This window comes from Melopsittacus undulatus, chromosome 12, assembly GCF_012275295.1.
Source record: "Melopsittacus undulatus isolate bMelUnd1 chromosome 12, bMelUnd1.mat.Z, whole genome shotgun sequence".
In the NCBI taxonomy this organism is placed as follows: Eukaryota; Metazoa; Chordata; class Aves; order Psittaciformes; family Psittaculidae; genus Melopsittacus; species Melopsittacus undulatus.
The window spans coordinates 20215327-20231880 of record NC_047538.1 but is presented as its reverse complement, the minus strand read 5'-3'; the positions used below and the strand labels follow the sequence as shown (position 1 = coordinate 20231880).

Sequence of the window (16554 nt, the reverse complement as noted above, 5' to 3'; positions counted from 1 at the left end):
AACAGTAAGAAAGAAAACATAAAAGATGCTGCTGTGGTCCCTTAGTGCTTCCCTCTCCCTCTTGGAATTGTTGTGGAGGAGGAGAGAATAGCTGGGAGCCTTGACCTGTTGCTATCACCTTAATGCTGCTCTTAAAAAGGCAAACCAAGAGGTCTGTCTTGAAAATAACTGGATTTATTTTAAGGGATGCTGCTTTCTGTGCACCTGCAGTATTTACACCGAGGAAGCTAGAGGAGAAAACCCTGAACTACACCAAATCTTCAAGCTTAACACTGCTACCCCTGTTCTAAATGATGGTTTGGTGTACTGCTAACTGCTGAGAAAAATGCATTGCCTACGTAGTGACTTTATTTTAACCAAGTCACCCCCCCCTTTTTATGCAGGAAGAAGCAAGTGCAGCTTGTGTACAATTTTGTGAGGTAGTTGGATAGTCTGATGTCATGGAAGTTCTATATCCTGCCTGATGTGTGACTGGGATTTTCTTCTTTGTTTAGTTGAGGTTTAGTTCTTAACAAACTACATGTATGATTTAAAATAGATATTGTAAAGCTATGAATTTGAAATGTTTTCATTTTTAGTACTTAAAGTACTCCCATCAGGATGCCTTGCTGGGAGGCAGCACTGGGGGTTCTTTTGTCTTTATTTTAAGCCAACATTAATATAAGGGAGCAATAACCAGCCTTGAAGCTAAATATCTCTGGCCTTTTCTGAAGAATTTAGCCCTGTGTGATGCTAAGCTAAATGTTACTCTTGAGTTTAAAGGATTTCTCACAGAGCCCTCACATGATATGACCATGACTCACTGCTCCTTTCATGTGTGGGAAGTATTTGACCTACCATTCTTGCCCTAAACCCAGTGACCCGTCTTGGTTTCATGCTCTCTAATGGAACATATTAGATCACTGCAAGGGCATAACTGATACTGCAGGAATGCCTCTTCCCCCTGTGCCCAAGACTTGTGTGTCTCCTGAGTTTTCCTTGATCTTACTTCTAGTTTTACAAAGCAGAAGCACGTGGCAATGTAATGTTTGTTGTGTTTGGGTTTTTTTCCTTCCTGAGCATGACTATGGTTTTTGCTTTTAAGTATGACTTCCTAGAACTGAGAGAATATAAGCAATTCAGTAGAAATGGGGTATCCCACCTAGAACACAGATGCTCTGCTGGTGATGCAGGTTTGCTTTACAGGGTGAGATAGAAATCTTTCCTCTTTGTACATCCATACATATGTATATGGGCTCTTGTGCTCTAAGTTGCTGTTCTCTCCCCAGGCTAATGCATCTACTGTCGCTGTGCTTTCATGGTGACTTACAGGATCTATTGCTTCCTTTACGCTTTTAAGCAGGGTGAAATCTGCAGGCTGCTTCTGGAGCAATTTACTGCATTAGTTTAAAGCCATTAGATGTTTCTAGCGCAGTCACTCTCATCATGCTTCAGCCAGTTCTGGGCTGTCCTCTGCATCTTCTCATAGTCATGAGTCCCTTCAGTTTAGGAATGTTTTCTAATCCCCTTAACATTGTCCTGCTGGATGGGAACGCCACACTGGAGCGTTTAAACCAGCAGCCCCTGGAGAGGAGTGAGGATAGCCCTTGAAGCAATAGGGACAGGCCAGCAGCAGCACTTGAGGTGACTGTTCGATGACGGGCAGTGCTGCAAGGGGAAGGGTGAAACATGGTGTCACTTACGGCCATCTGCTGTGTTCGTGTATGGAAGGAGGCGACATGGTCCTGCCCTTTCCTCTTGGAACCGAAGGGCAGTGGCGTGAGGCAGTGGGCTCAGGGGCTGCCGTGAGGGAAAGCGACCTCCATGGTCACGGCGGGCTGCAGCGTCCACGGAGGACAACGGCCCCCACGGGTGTTTACCGGCGGCCTTCGGGGTGTGTGGCGATGGGCCGGGGCTGTCCCTGCGGGGCCGCTGCCTCAGGGGGTCGAGGGGAAGCGGCCTCGGGGTGACCACGGCGGACCGGGCCCTGGGCCGCGGGCAGGGGGCTGAGGCGGGCGCAGGCCGCGGGGGAGGGGCGCCGCCGCTCCGGCTCCTTTAAGCGCGGCGGCGCGGCGCGGCGGGGGCCGGCCCGGGGCGGAGGCGGCGCAGAGCGGGCGGCGGGCTCGGCCGGCGGCAGCGGGGCCATGGCCGCCGACGTGTTCATGCGGCCGGCGCGGCTCATCGGGGCGGCGGGGCCGCTGGCTCCCCGCACGGAGCCCGACGAGGACTCGTCGGACACGGACGACGGCGGCGCCTCGCCGGGCGGAGGGCGGCGGTGCGGGCCGCGGCGGGGGCAGCCCCCGGGGCCCCAGATCATCCACTCGGGCCACTTCATGGTCTCGTCGCCTCACAGCGAGCACCCGCCCAAGAAGGGCTACGACTTCGACACGGTCAACGAGCAGACCTGCCAGACCTACCAGTTCGGGGCGGCCCGTGGCGGCGGCGGCGCCGGCGGCCGCCTCAGCATCGACGCCTCCCTCACGAAGCTCTTCGAGTGCATGTCCCTGGCCTACAGGTACCGGCCGCCGCCCTGGGCCGCGGGGCAGGGGCCGGGGGGGGGGTACGGAGGGGCCGAGCGGCTCCCGCAGTGAGTCACGGCCGAGGGGGGAACCTGAGGGCGAGGTGAGGTGAGGGGGGGTTAGGCCTGAAGCCATCGGCCGGGGCACCCCCGGGGCTGTGAGGGCCGAGAGGCGCCTTTCGGCTGTGGTTCCCCCCCCTCACGCGTGGGACTTCGTGTGGCTTTTGTTGTGAGCTGACTTAGGGCTCCTGCCGGCTCTTGCCCGAGGCCTGAGCCCACCGCGGCCACCGTCACCGGGGATGGTGTGGGGTGAGCGGAGGGGTTGGCATCGCCGCCTCACCCGGGCCTGGGGGCGAGGAGAGGCGCTGGGGTGGAGGGGGAACTGGGAGCTCATCCCGGCGCAGGATGCGCGCTGCCCCTGCGGGCTGTCCGTGGCACCAGAAAGCGCTCGGCATCTCATGGCCAGGCTTGGAGTGAGGGTGGAGAGATCAGGAGAGACATCCTTAAAGGGCAAAGTGGACGTTGATGCCCTGCTCCGGGTGAAACCGGCCACTTCTCCTTTCCCTCCTCCCCTGGTTTTGTTTTTATCCCAAAATGAAGAACGTGGGATCTGTCATTGTTCCCTTTGTTCAGGTGGTAGTAGCACTTCCTGGGTTTATCAGCACCTTTTGCTCATACTTGAGTTTTGCTTTCATCTGTTCGATAAGGCGTTATATTAGCATTTATCCCCTTTGTTTGCCATCCAAAATGGAGGCAGAGCTGTAGAATAGGGGTGTTTTGGGAAGATGTGTGCCCGCTTGAGTCTTTTGTTCCGTGTCAGATAGCAGGAACTGGATCCAGTCTGATGTTCTCTACCCAGTGTATTTTGGAAGCTGATGAGAAGGGATGATGGAAAATGCCTCAGAGCGTGTCAGCAGAGATATTGTCATGTATAGGAACCATCTTGGCTTCTTAACAGAAAATTAACTTTGCCCACCTCATTCCTCTCTTTTAAGTATTGCTCAGTGAAGAGGAAACAATAGAACTACCCGTTCTGTACAGGTGGCAAGAAAATATAATGTAAGTAATCTCATTTTGGTAATTTTTACCAATCAGATTGTTAGTTACTGTTAAGAGGGCAAATGTGAGATAAGGTGTGCGCAAGAATGGCCATCAGCCTTTGTAGAAGAAATAAAAATGTAAAGCTTAAGTAAAAATTAACCAGCCTTTATTGTACAAGCTGAGCGGAACATGTAAAGGAACCACAAGCACCGTGAGGGAGAGAACAAGACTCCTCATGCGTATCTGCTCACTGGCCTCCATCGGCTTCATTTTATGTTGTGCTTCCCCAATATCCCGCTTGGGATTTAAAACCGAGGATCACTTCTAATGCAAAGGAATAACTCCATGATGCACATTAGGCAATAGCGAGCTCTGCTGTGGATGCATAAATCGAGCACCACATCTGTTATGGCAGAAATTTATCCTGCTTGTTGGGGGTAAAGTGCAGAAAATCCCCTAGAGGCTACCAAAGAAAATCATTCTCTTAATGCTTCTGTGCTTGAGTACCTTAAAGTTTGCTTAGTTAGAACCATGAATCATCCTGCCCAGGTCCAGTCTCCTACTCAGTGGCTTTGTTATCAGTTCTTAAAATCTGCTTAATGAACCAGTTGTAAACTTGGGTCTGAAATGGATTAAAATAATTTTGGAACATGTGATTTGGGGTGAGGAACATGGGTATGAAATGAGGTGTGATCTATTTAACAAGTGATTGACGTAGGTTGAGCTTTTCTGCCCTAGAAGCAGTCTCGCTGTCTCCTCAGGGAACACATGTAAATGGCACCTCCCTTTTGTGCAGATCTGATCCATGTTGGCTTATGGGATGTTTTCATCACTGTTGCCTCAGCTGTATCTTTCCCATGGTTGTCTATCTGACCTAGCGCTGACAAAACACACGGACTCTGTGTTTACATTTTTCATGTTGCCTTTGCTGGATAGAAGTTCACTCTAGAAAGGAATGGGGGGGCCAACACCAAAAACTGTAACACAAAAAGATGAAGAAATGTGGTTTTAGCTTTGTGGCTGTTGCAGAACCAGCAATGAAGGATGTGAGCAGGGGTGATGCAGTTGTGTTAAATACAAACCCAAGGAAGTTGCTGTAACAGAGCTTTGTGTGTAATATTTATTTACACTTGACACCCATTGCTAGTGTTTCAGTGTTTAAAGTTTTAAGAGGCAGCACTGAGTTGTGTGGTCTCCATTGATGTTACAAATGAGCTAGAAAGCACAGTTTCTCTAGATTACTTAAGTCACTTTGGGATGCGTGGCGTAGCCTGGGCTCCTTTGATTGTACTTTAAAATGTCTTCCTTTTAATATGGCTATATGTTGTTAACTGTCATTTTTTTATGATAAAAAAGGTATTTCTGAGTGGAGGGGAAATGATTCCCTCCTGCCTTAGAGCAACATAAGCTAACCTGATTTTGACTTTCATCAGGGCTGTTTCAGTCACGTTTCCAGTTGTGCAGGTTCAGAATCCTCATTTCAGATGAGCTGTTTCATAGGGGAAAATATGACCATAATATACTCCCCTCTACAGTTAGGAGATTAAACCAATCTTCTAAATGAATAAGTTACTTATAAAGCACCAGGGTTTACAACAGGTATCACGCAGGCTGTGCTTTATCTAAATGTCACCCATTTTTCTCATGAGGTTGATTGTGGGAACTCTACCACACTGACAAAGGTAAAAACTCTGGTTTTCCTCTTTTAGCCCCTTCATCTCAGCCCTTTAAAACAATGTGACTTTGTAGATCTTGATGTATTTTAGGTGACCTGTGGCAGACAGACCACTTTAGAGGCAGAAAGATGTGGAGAGTGACCTGTGTTCTGCAATGTTCTAACCACAGCATATCATGACCTTTTTTTTTCTGAGGATGGGACAGAGGAATTTTTTCCCTTCGTTTTGGAGAGATGTTATCTTCAGCAGAAGAATCATGTTCAGCTCCTTGTGGGATGAGGGCTGAAGGTTTACTGAAGGTGAAGTGAAAAATTATGCTTTACCTAAGGCCACTGTAAACCATTTATTGCCCTAACAGGAGATGTTACACTTCCCCTTAGAAAGCTCTACTTTGGGAGCAGTGATGTAGAGTTTGTTTAAGGTTCAAAACCTGAAATATGCGCTTGGAAATGCAGGTATGCCTATTGTGAACTCTGCATGCGGAGCTCTGAAACGTGTGCTGCAGGAATCAGTGGCGCTGTGCTAGTTTATCTGCAGGGTTTGGATGCTGAGGGGGAAGACACTTAAACCATGTGTGTTACTCGTGGGAAAAGTAGATTTAAGTTGATTCTTTAGTTATTTTCTTTAGATATAAAGGGGTAAGTGAAAGGGCAGACTTCAGTTAGTGCTCAGTGAGTGTATCTTATCCATGCCCTGAACCTCTTATGCTGAGACTCTGGGACCATCTAAGTCCATTAATTTTCGTTATGAAGTTGCCCCTCTTTGCATTGCTGGGAGAGACAATCTCTGCCCTTGGGTGAATGGGCTAGTCAGTTGTGTGTGATCATGTACCTCATGTAAACAAAGCTGGAGCTTTGTATTTGGGATTATCAAAAGTACTAGTCACTGTCACTGTGTGTGTGTTCTTTTTAAACTGCTGTTATATATTCCTAAGTCAGTTGATGTCTGTCTTAGCGGTGGAGTAGATGAAGATGACTTTGTGGGCTTCTTTATTATTAAGTACCCTCAGAGTTCTTTCACCTTCTATTAAGAGCTTAAGAAATACACCAGGTGTTGTTCTTTAGGTAAGAGCATTAACACTGGCATCAGATACTTGTCTAAAACCTTCTCAATCCTGCTTGTGAAAGTTGCATAGAACTGGAGTGTGTGGTTTGGGAATAGTGATAAAGGCTACCTTTAGCGAAGCTTGCCAGGTCATTTCTAGATCTCATCTCTCTTCATTAGCAATATGACCCCTTCACTTCATGTAAGCCAAAAATACTCCCCTTCATCAGTGGATTGACATGAGGGATCAGCTTGTTCCAGAACCTATGCCCCATATTCTTTGTTTATGCAGCATGTGTTTTGGGAAGTCCTTAGAAATGGTGACAGCAGGTTTGAGATGAAAAACTTCCAGAATTTAGTTACATGCTTCACATGCTGCTTTAAAAACTACTCTGATAAAACCACCTATATTCATCCTATGAATTAAGCCTGACTGGAGCAGAGTTGCTGTGTTGTAAGTATTCATGGTGAAGGGTCATTTCGAAGCAAGGATGCTGCCTTCAAAGTGCAGTACCAATCAGGACATTGTTACTGAGCCTCTTACCTTGCTTAAGTCAAATGCTTGATATAGTCACAAGCTTTTAAGCTCTGTATAAGATGCACTTTTAAATTTCACCTTGACAACCTTGAAGACGTGCAGAAAGAGTGCTGAGCTGTTCTTTCAAAGATGTATTTCTTTTGCCTGTAAACCTTTAGTAATGGCAGTGTGAGAAGGCCTTGGTTGAAATGAAGGTTTTGGTGTCCTCAGGGCTACATGTAAATTACAGGGAGAAAAGGCACATTCTGTTTAGACAGAGATTTAGATACAGGGATGACTTTTTTTGCTCTGCTCCTGGCTATTTTGGTGTCTCTGCAGGTCATAAGCTTTTAGTGGTCTCTGTGGCCCTGGCTGTGTAGGGTGTCACTACAGAGGTGTGGAGACAGCGGTCACATTTTGCATTTAAAAAAAGAACATTGTTAATATAATTTTTGTTTACCATTTAATCTACATGTTTTGTTGTAGTTCTTTTGTGTTTTCATGCAGAAAACAGATGTTACTTTCTGGCTTAAATACAAAAGATTTTATAATCACAGTTTTTGATGGGTTTCTGAAGTAGGGAAGAGGGAACTTGTTTGTCGCCAGAGTGCCCATTCTCAGGAACTTCTGCATGGTCTGGAAAAAGCTTCACTGAACTGTGAGAGTTGGAATTACTTTTAGTGAAGGTTATAATGTGCTTTGAATGGGGCAGAGTTTGATGGCAACAGAAATGAACACATTGATTTCCAGTTCTCTCCCCTTTACCTGTTAAAATTCTTTGTGCTGAGTGGCAAGCAGAGTTAAAGCCAAGAACCCGAAATTCAGGTCTTAGCTTTACTCATGTTTTTCCACATGCTCCTTTAGTAGAGCACTGAATCATTCTTGTTTGTTACTTTCCCATGTGATGGGGGGGGGGGGGGAAATTCCATTCTGTTGGAAGGCAGAGTTGATGTACAGTCACTTGAGCAGCTGCTTATCTGTCTGTGTGTCCTTAAGCTATGATTAGTGTTAATCAAACAAAGGGGTATCTAGCGGTGCAGTGAGATGGAAAGTGGTGGGGAGGAATAAAGGGAGCTTTGTAGCTGTATCAAGCCAATGGCTGGGCATTTCTGAGGTGGCATTTCTGAGGTGGCAGAGTAAAATTAAGTGGATATTTGAGAAATGCATTGAATAAATTAGGCCAAGACAAAGCTACCTGATGGCTGGATAAGTGTCGATGGAAGTCAGAGGGATGAAAACAGGAAGAAAGAAGAAGATACTGTGAAGTTCAAGTCAAACAAATGACCTTCCAGCTGACTGAGTGGGTTTGTGCCTGAGTTAGGAACCTGCTGAACCCGTGTGAGTGAGGAAGCAGTTCAGCAGCAGGGTTGGACAGAATGGCAGCAAGGAAAGGAAAGTCTCTGATGATGATAGAGACATTGTGGAGAAGAAGCAAGTTTGGAGTTTTATTTAAAGGAGCTGTGATAAAAAGAATGAAGGCGAATGGGTAATGGTGAGTTGGGGGGAAGAGAGGGTGCCATTGGCTTAATGTAGTGTTGTTCAGGGCAGGAGAGCTAGGTATGAAAGGGAACATGGTATGGAAGGTCAGGGTAAATGACCGAAGGTGTGACTGGTGTCAGAGAAGTCCAGCATTGCTTTCCCATCACAGATCAAAGCATGGGGGAATTAGATAGGATTTCATGAGGGTGTGCCTGATAAGGGGAGAGTGTGAGGTAGATGGACCCAGATAGGGAAAGTTATGGATGATAGTGCAGTAAAATGGGAGCAGGAGAGGTGGGGCTCCTCGTTTGGCTCTTATATTGCTGCTTCACTTCCTTTTGCTGTTAAAGGTTTGTCTTCTTAAAACAAAACAACAGCAACAAACCTTATCAGTTCAGAAACTTGGAGCAGATTGGGTTTAAGCTGGTAGTTCATTTGTAGTTACCACACTTCAAGCTATATGCTTGCTACTTCCTTTCCTTTGTATGCAAAAAGTAATTGCATTGACAGTTTTCCTCAACCATCCTTTGATATTTGAACGTCACTGGCACAAGCAGTTTCTTTAAAGACAAAACTTCTAAGCTACTTCTGAGGAAAAAGGCAAAGTTTCTAATCTCTTTGATGCCTATGGAAGTATCTTACAGCTTTCTTAGAATTCTCCTTTTGCTCTGGGAAGGAAACCTTTAACATGTCTATAAAACAATTCTGAAGATGATTAGGAAAAGTACTTGTTTCAGTTGCCTCCAAAGAAAATAGAGTTGGTTCTTTGTGTTTCAGACAGCGATGGAAAAACCTGAATGTGATTGTTTTTAGTGCGAGCTAGAATTACACTATTGTCACAGTTTCTGAAGCAGGAAGACTTGGAAAATGGGGTTGGGAAAAGCTGAGGTTTTCCAGAAATTGCTTCTAATAGTTTTACTACTAGAATAGAAACTCTAAACGTGGTCTTTTCAAACTAGTCTTTTTGTTTGTTTGCTCAAATGAGTGTTGGAAGGTCAGTTTTGATTGTTTGTTTTGAACATAAAACAAGCTGACTTGTGCCATTCATGATATAATTAATATAGACATCTCTTTGTAAGTACAGCGCTATTTGCCATCGGAAATGTAGTGTGCGTCTGCCACAGCTTATTTACTTTATGACACAAGCACAAAGCTTTTTGGTAGCCCTCAGTCTCTTGGCTTGTTGATCTTAGATAAATCAGCTAACTGCTTTTTCCTCTCTTTCTCCTTTCTAAAAATGATGAGAACAGTCTCAGCACTTCAGAGACCCAGCTGTGTGTACTGGCCTTTTTGAAAGGGGACAAACAAAGGCATTAAGTGTAGAAGTGAGCTAACACAGGAGTCTAAGAGGAAGCCATATCAAAGGTGACATTTCAGCTACAAATTTAAATAATAAAGGAAGGGAGACAAATGGAAGAAGGATTTAGGAGGGGAGGATGGAGATGATGTTCAGCTTACTGACACCTCTGGTTAAAAGCAGTAGCTTTTCTAACAATGGGGAACCCTACACATGCAAATTACAGGGTAATAAAACCAGGTATCTTAATGGTAATCACAATGCCTGTGAAAAGCGCCTGCTCCCTGCCCAGACCGTGTTTGTGGTTCTAAGAGGCATCATTGCTTTCCTCATGTGGTCACCGAGGAGGTTTGGCCTTCTGGAGAATGTAGAAAATCCCCTTGCTTTTAGAACAATGGGAGCCACTTTATTCATAGAGGAATTCGGATCTTTCACCTGTGGAGAGTTGTTTGTTGGGCTTGAAAGCCTAAATGACCCTGAGCTGTCAAAGGTTTAATGTCTGTGTGAGGCATGAACATGCTGCTCTGGTTAGCTAAAGGCCCCTGCCTGTTGAAGGAACTGTCTTTACAAGCACAAATGGTGAGGGCTCCTTGTCTGCTTTCCTCCCTTGGCTGGATGTGCTGCAGTTGCTGAACTCTGCCTCACTGTTCAATGAAGAGGCGGATTGAGCAGATGTTTGTCTACTCCACTCCTGTGTGAACAGTGTTTACTTTGCTGTCATTCTCATACATGTGGCGATCTCTTACACACCTCTTACAGGTCTTTTACACATAATACCTCCGAGGAGTGAGTGTTGGAGAGCCTGAATGACACCTTGGCCGTTCTGTTGCAGTGTGAATGGTTTGGTTGGCTGCAGGGTTATCTCCATTCCCTTTCTGTTAAGTTTCAGTTTATGCCTTAGGGTGTTGAAACTCTGGGTCCTACTTAAGAGCAAGGTCAGCAACAGTGAAACACTAGTGTTTTTAAAGTTGGACTGTCCAGCTGTGCCATCAGATGGATAATGGAAAATGGGATTGGAGAGGACCAGGCAGAAGGTAAAGAACACGATGCTTGGTTAGTGAGCTGTACCATGACCACTTGGAAGGTAGTTAGAGACACAAAGCCGAGGGTGTTAGGAGTGGTTCTGGGAGCTGCTTTATCTCCTTTGAGACTAAAACAAGAGGTGACAGGCCAGATGGGGAAGGCCTGCAGGCTACTGCTTGGATTACCATATAGCAGGGTATTAGTGAAAGAATCTGTTTCTCTTTAATTAGTGATACCCAAGTGCAGCCTAGAGATAACCCTTTTGATATGCTAAGTTTTGTGATGGACCCTATTGCAAGGAAAAGGGTTCAGATGTTTAAGAAGCTGAGCATGCTGCTTAATGAATTGAATACTTGTCTGGAGAGCACAAAGATTTCATTGACTTGTTAAATTTTAATGACTGGTTAGACAGCTTTTTGATCCTTGTTTTTGTGTTCAAAGCACATTATCTACAACACTAATGCACAGTTAGAGACTTTCTCATCTCTGCTTCTAGTTTACTTGGTTTTTATAAGTGGGAATGTCTTGGTACAGAGACAAATGCTTTTTTTTTAATATATCAGGAAATTTGTGAATTTCCAGAGGTATCTTTATTGCTCATTTATAGCACATGAGAGCAAGCACAGGGTATCTTTATGTGTTGTTTCTGTTTCTCTTTAGCTGCAGGTAACAATATTTCCCTGTGTGATGTCTTGCTGATTTGGGAAACAAAGGATGGAATTTGGGGGGAATGGTTCAGAGCAGAAGTAGAAGAGCTGAGGCTGCTTTCAGGTGAAGGAGCAGAGGAAGAAAGCTTGAGAGATCTACCCCCTTTAGTCCATAAAGAGTTGCCTTTATACAAGTACAGGGATCTAATACTTGCTACAGCTTTCTTTCTGCATGAGCCTGAAGAGGCTTCTTCCATCTCAGCTGGGAGTTGAAATTGTGGTCTTGCACTAGGCTTGGCTAGCACTTGAATAAGAACAAAAGTTAAGGAATTGAGCCTTAGGAGTGACTGAGGGGGTAAGGAGAAGACCCAGATCACTTTGCTCTTGTGTAATAGGTTCCCCCTTCTTGAGAAAGAGGATTGCTGTTACTAGTTTGGCAAGTGAGACACCAGCTGCATTGTTTCTATTTGGGTCTTGCAAATCTTGGGGGGAAGGTGTCAGCTCACAAGTCTGCCCCGATCTGAACCCTCTGTGTGGTAGGTCTGTGTTCCTCTGCACTGCTTGCCTCCCATGCTGTATCTACCCTGGTGTTCTTCTACAATGTCCTTATGTGGATGCTTCAGAGGTAACTGTTGAGAACTTGTGTGAATGCCAGAGCATTACTGACGTTAGTATAGCTGTGGTAAGTACAGGAACGTGGTCCTGGGGCAGTGTCCTGTCAGGCTGGGTGCAAGAGGTGTACAGGACTGTTCTGTGCTGAAGAGTTTGTGTTGCATCTTGCACTGCCTCTTAGAACAGATCTGCAGAAACATACATAGACAGGATGAGGCCTTTCCACTGATCCTTGCAGCAGTGAAGCCTGTTAGTCCTCATGGATCAGCAGGGTGTTTTTTAAGGGATATGTCTGCATCACAAGATCCAGGCAATCATTGCAGAGGCATGAAGGATGCTTTTGCTGCTGAAGACTGTCAAATTCCTTGGTTTTAGAACTCTCTAGCATGGGTTGTTTACTTGAAATCCTGGCCTCTGCTTCCCTCTGCCACCTTGTTTACTCTCCCTTCCTGCAAGGTCCCATAGTAAGGGGTGCTCTGCTGCAGCAGCTCAACAACACTCAGCTGTGGTGACCTTGGCCAGCATGACTGAGACCTCTAGCAGGCCTGCAGTGACTTCTCTGTTGACAGCCAGAGAACATCCCCACATGAGCTGGTTGTGCAGAACACTCTCCTTGTTCACATCACCCTGTCTGCCATGGGCTTGGTCACCTCGGCAGCAAGATTCTAGTGCAGGGCATGGGTTAGGCTCAGACCATCAGAACTCAGGCCTGTGTCATGGTGGTTGTGTATCTTTGGAGCAGCTGGAATGAACTGACATTGGGGTTTCTCAACAGACCTAAAAATAACTGAGGCCCACTGTGCTTATTTCCTATCTAACAGCTGTACATTCATGTGAATACGTGTGTGAGCCATCACAGCCTGTTCTACTAAACTCTTTTGCTGCATCTTGTGTCCAGATTTTAGGCTGCTCTTGAATCTCCTTACTGTCTTCATTATTGACACTATTCCCAAAGGGGACAGGGACCAAATGGATCATGAATTCTAGAAGAGTTTCATGGTTCTTCATGATTCTTTGAAATCCATGACTGCTCTTCATTGTCTTCTTATGCAGGCTTTTGGTGCTGTGGTGTGACGCTTGATGTAGGCTGTGTTATGGGAAACCATTACTTTGCAGTGTGTCAGTAGCCCAAGTGATTGACAAGGTAAAAAAGGAAAGGCATGCATGTGAAAGGGAAAATTAAACAGAAAGTTACAAGGAAAATACCTGGGCTGTGGCCTGGCAGCTGTTAGAGAAGTGCCAACCAGGAAGAGGCCAGTGGAATTTCTTGGTGCATTCCTGATCTGGCAGCCAATGGATATGGGTATTATCTGCTGCCACATTTCCCAGAGCAAAGAATGAGATAATGTGTTGTTTTCTCGGATGGTTGATCTCTGCTCATCTGGTGAATTTCTGAGTGTTTGTGCAGAAGCTGTAGCTGTTCCTTATTCATGGCAAGTCAAGCTCTGCTAGTAATACAGTGATAACTGCCTGCACCAGGAGAACTCATGGTATTTGAATGAGAGGGAACAAGTTCTGATTCTGCTAAGCTACGTTGTGGATTTAGGAATGGGCTCTGAAACTTGTTTGTCAGCAGCACATAAAGGGCTGGATGTGACATGTCGTGCTTCTCATGTTAGCTCATTCTATATAGTGTCCAAAGGAAGTATAAATGTTTCCCTATATACAGTCAAACTCCTGAGTATTAATATCTGCACAGATACTTCAGCTTAGTCCAGTGCTCTGTCTGTCCCTGACAGGGTGGAGGTTGAGAGAACTTGAGTAGAAAATCCAGTGATGGCATGTCAGCTGTTGAAAGCATGAAGCAGTGAAAGGGAGCAATCTACTTGCTTTTGGCCTTTATAGCACAGCTTTTGAGAATGAAAACCGAGAGGAAGGCTGGAAAAGGTTAGTGGCCTGGGAACACACACAGAAATGACTTTTCTGCACTTGAGGATATGGAACTTTCAGAAAGTAAGGACTAAGTTAAGGGATTTGGATATGGTTCTGAAATAATTTGATCTGCTACAGAGCCTGAGAAGGTCTTTGCATGTTGTCAGCTTATTTCAAATGAACCTAGATTTGGGATGGGAGGACTGCCTCAATCAAAGATCCAGATAACCTCAAGGAGGAAACTGCACTTAGTTCAGGTAATTAGCAACCATGTGTGACACCTAAAACCTGTTCAAAATAGAAAGCAGAGATTGCGAAATAGCCAAGAGCCTGAAGCTCCCAAAAGCTGGGGTGTCTGAGTTGCTGCAGTAGTCACCATAGTGGCTGTTCTGTATTAAAAACCTTTTCAAAGCAGACACCTGCCAGAGCAATACACATATGCAATTCACCCAGGTAAGGGGTGTGGGGGGAAGTGGCTATAAATGCAGCAAAAGAAGAAACAATGTAGTTCTTCCTATTCTCTTTCAGGCAGTGGGTGAATGTAATAGTTAATACAATTTCCCTTTACAGTTGAGAGGGGCTGTTGTGGGCTGGTTATTGGGAGCATCATACAAACATGCTTGTACTGTTCCCCTGTTCCCAAGCACCTGCTTGTGTCCAGTGCACTGGGGGCAGAGCACTGGGCAACCTGGACCTTTGGTCCAACCTGTTCTTACTGAGCAGGCAAGGTCTGATGCCAAGTACTGGAGTGAGCCAGGCAGTGTTGTAGTATCAGCTGTGGAAAAAGTTCCAGGCAGCACTTGTGCTGTTTGCTAACCTTTCCTCTAAATAAGAGACTTGTCTTTTGTCTCACAAAAGTTATGGCTTCAGAGTGCACTCATTTTATAGATTCTGCTTGGTATAGAAAGTTGTTTTCTTCAGGGCAGCACAGGACAATCTATGTCAGTGGTATTTGGTCTCTGGAAGCTGCAGATAAGCCCAGTTTGTGTTGCTGCATGGCTGCTTTCTGTGATCAGCTTCGTTCTGTGCTGCTGCCTTCCCTCATGGGCTGCCTGAAGGTACTGGATATTCCTCTGTATTGTGAAAGCAGAGATATGTTTGTGACTTGAGTGACCCTAATCTGAGTCATTCCTCCTGTGATGAAGGGGTAATCTGTAATCAAACTGCACAGGAACAAGAGGCATTCCTGCATTCTGGTTTGTCTCTCTTGCTGTCTGAAATAGTTAACCCTTCATAGGAACTGTATTATTAGATTTTGCTCATTTACTTTATCAAATCAGCAACTGTTACTGAAAAGCACAGCTCAACTTAGAGACTCTGCAACTATAAGCACAGAAATCTGCAGTAAAAGCCAATTCATTACTGTTTCTAATAAAGTTTTGGTCTGTGAAGGCTGTTGTTTAGGAGCACAGCATGGATCCCATCTGTTTTCAGTATCCACTCATACAAGGAGAACACTAATAACCAGTAAAAGTCTTAGTGGAGCTTAAGGAGCCTTAAATTTTTATTGGCAGTTTTTATTAGCACATTAGTAGGTTTGGGGTCTGCCCTCTGCATGTGGTGATTAGAGGCTGTGGGGATACAGCAGGCTTTCTAAAGTGGGGAGACAGAGCAGAGGAAGTTTAGAGACATTGCTTCTCTGTAGCAATAAATGTGTAAGAAATGCTCTTTACTTTTGAGTGCCCTAAGGGACTCTACGAAGTGAAGGTTGAGGCTGATTTAGGGTCATCAGGTATGTGGAGAAAACGTGGTTCAGAGAAGAGACTTGTATGAGGGTCATTTAGTGGTGGTTTGTTTTGCTTTTAGTAAGAGTCAGGAGCCTGCTGATACTCTCCTGTGTTTTACTTGGGAAGTCACCGTTTGGGACATAAACCATCATGGTCCATTTGAGTGTGTTCTTAGTAAGAGAAGGGGGTAGGTCTGAACTGATTTCTGAACAGGTTTGCTGGTAGGTGTTTAAGCATTGTAGTTACTACTGTGACCAAAGAATGACTTTATAAATTAATATTGCAATAAACTCAAGACCTTTCTCAGAAGCTCAGTGCATATAATGATGTCAAATACTGCTTTATAAAATTAGCTTCTAGGAAACATTCATCAATGCCCTGAGCTCTGGTGAGCACAATGACCACAACCAGTATTATAAAGTAACAAACTCTACTCTTCAGCATGACTGGGGCTGCTTTCCTAAGGACAGGGCTGATCATCTCTCCATCGGTGTGCGGGAACCAGTGATCCCTCTTGGTCTGTCCAAGCCTAAGTAGGCAACAAGAGCCATCCAGCATCAGTGTGGCAAGGATTGTGTGTCACCAGCATTAGCATGCTTCCCCCTGGCCCTGTGTCCCAGTTACTTAATGAAGGGTCATTCACACAGCCTTTCCTGCAGTGCTGCAGGACAAGTCCTTCCCTTTGAGCTGGTGGCCACCAGTGAATGTCTGTTTTCATTCTCTGAATGTTCAGCCTTCCAGGGAGGCTGTGGTCCTTGGCTGGTACATCCCAGGGAGTTTCTCTGTCATGCTTGGAGAGGTGGCTACTCCTGTAGCAGGGACAGGAGGAAATGCTGCTTTACGCAGGTCTATGTGATGCTCACCTATGACTATGGGGCTGGTCTTGTCAAAGCATTGTTTGTACTTTGATCCAGCAAAGCTCTGAGTAGAGACTTTCCCTGTGAGGTGTATGTGGCCTTTTAGAAGTGCTTTTATTTATTTGTTTAAACTCCTATTTTGTCCCATTCCAACCTGGTTTATTTGAACTCTGGAAGAGGTTTTCTCCCTGTATTACCTTTTGATGGGATTGGTTTTGATCTTTCAGTAACCTTAGTAATAACAGTGCCTTTTGTCTGCTTCTGC

At 45.3% G+C, this 16554-nt stretch overlaps 1 protein-coding gene across 1 annotated transcript in view; it reads left to right on the top strand.

Moving 5' to 3' along the window:
- Nucleotides 1-2123: 2123 nt before the first annotated feature.
- The window catches only part of MLXIP (MLX interacting protein), a 49561-nt gene continuing 35130 nt past the window's right edge, over nucleotides 2124-16554 (top strand). The window contains exon 1 of the mRNA XM_034068397.1: nucleotides 2124-2494. Coding sequence (XP_033924288.1) covers nucleotides 2124-2494 — 371 coding nt within the window. The remainder of the gene's footprint in view (nucleotides 2495-16554) is intronic.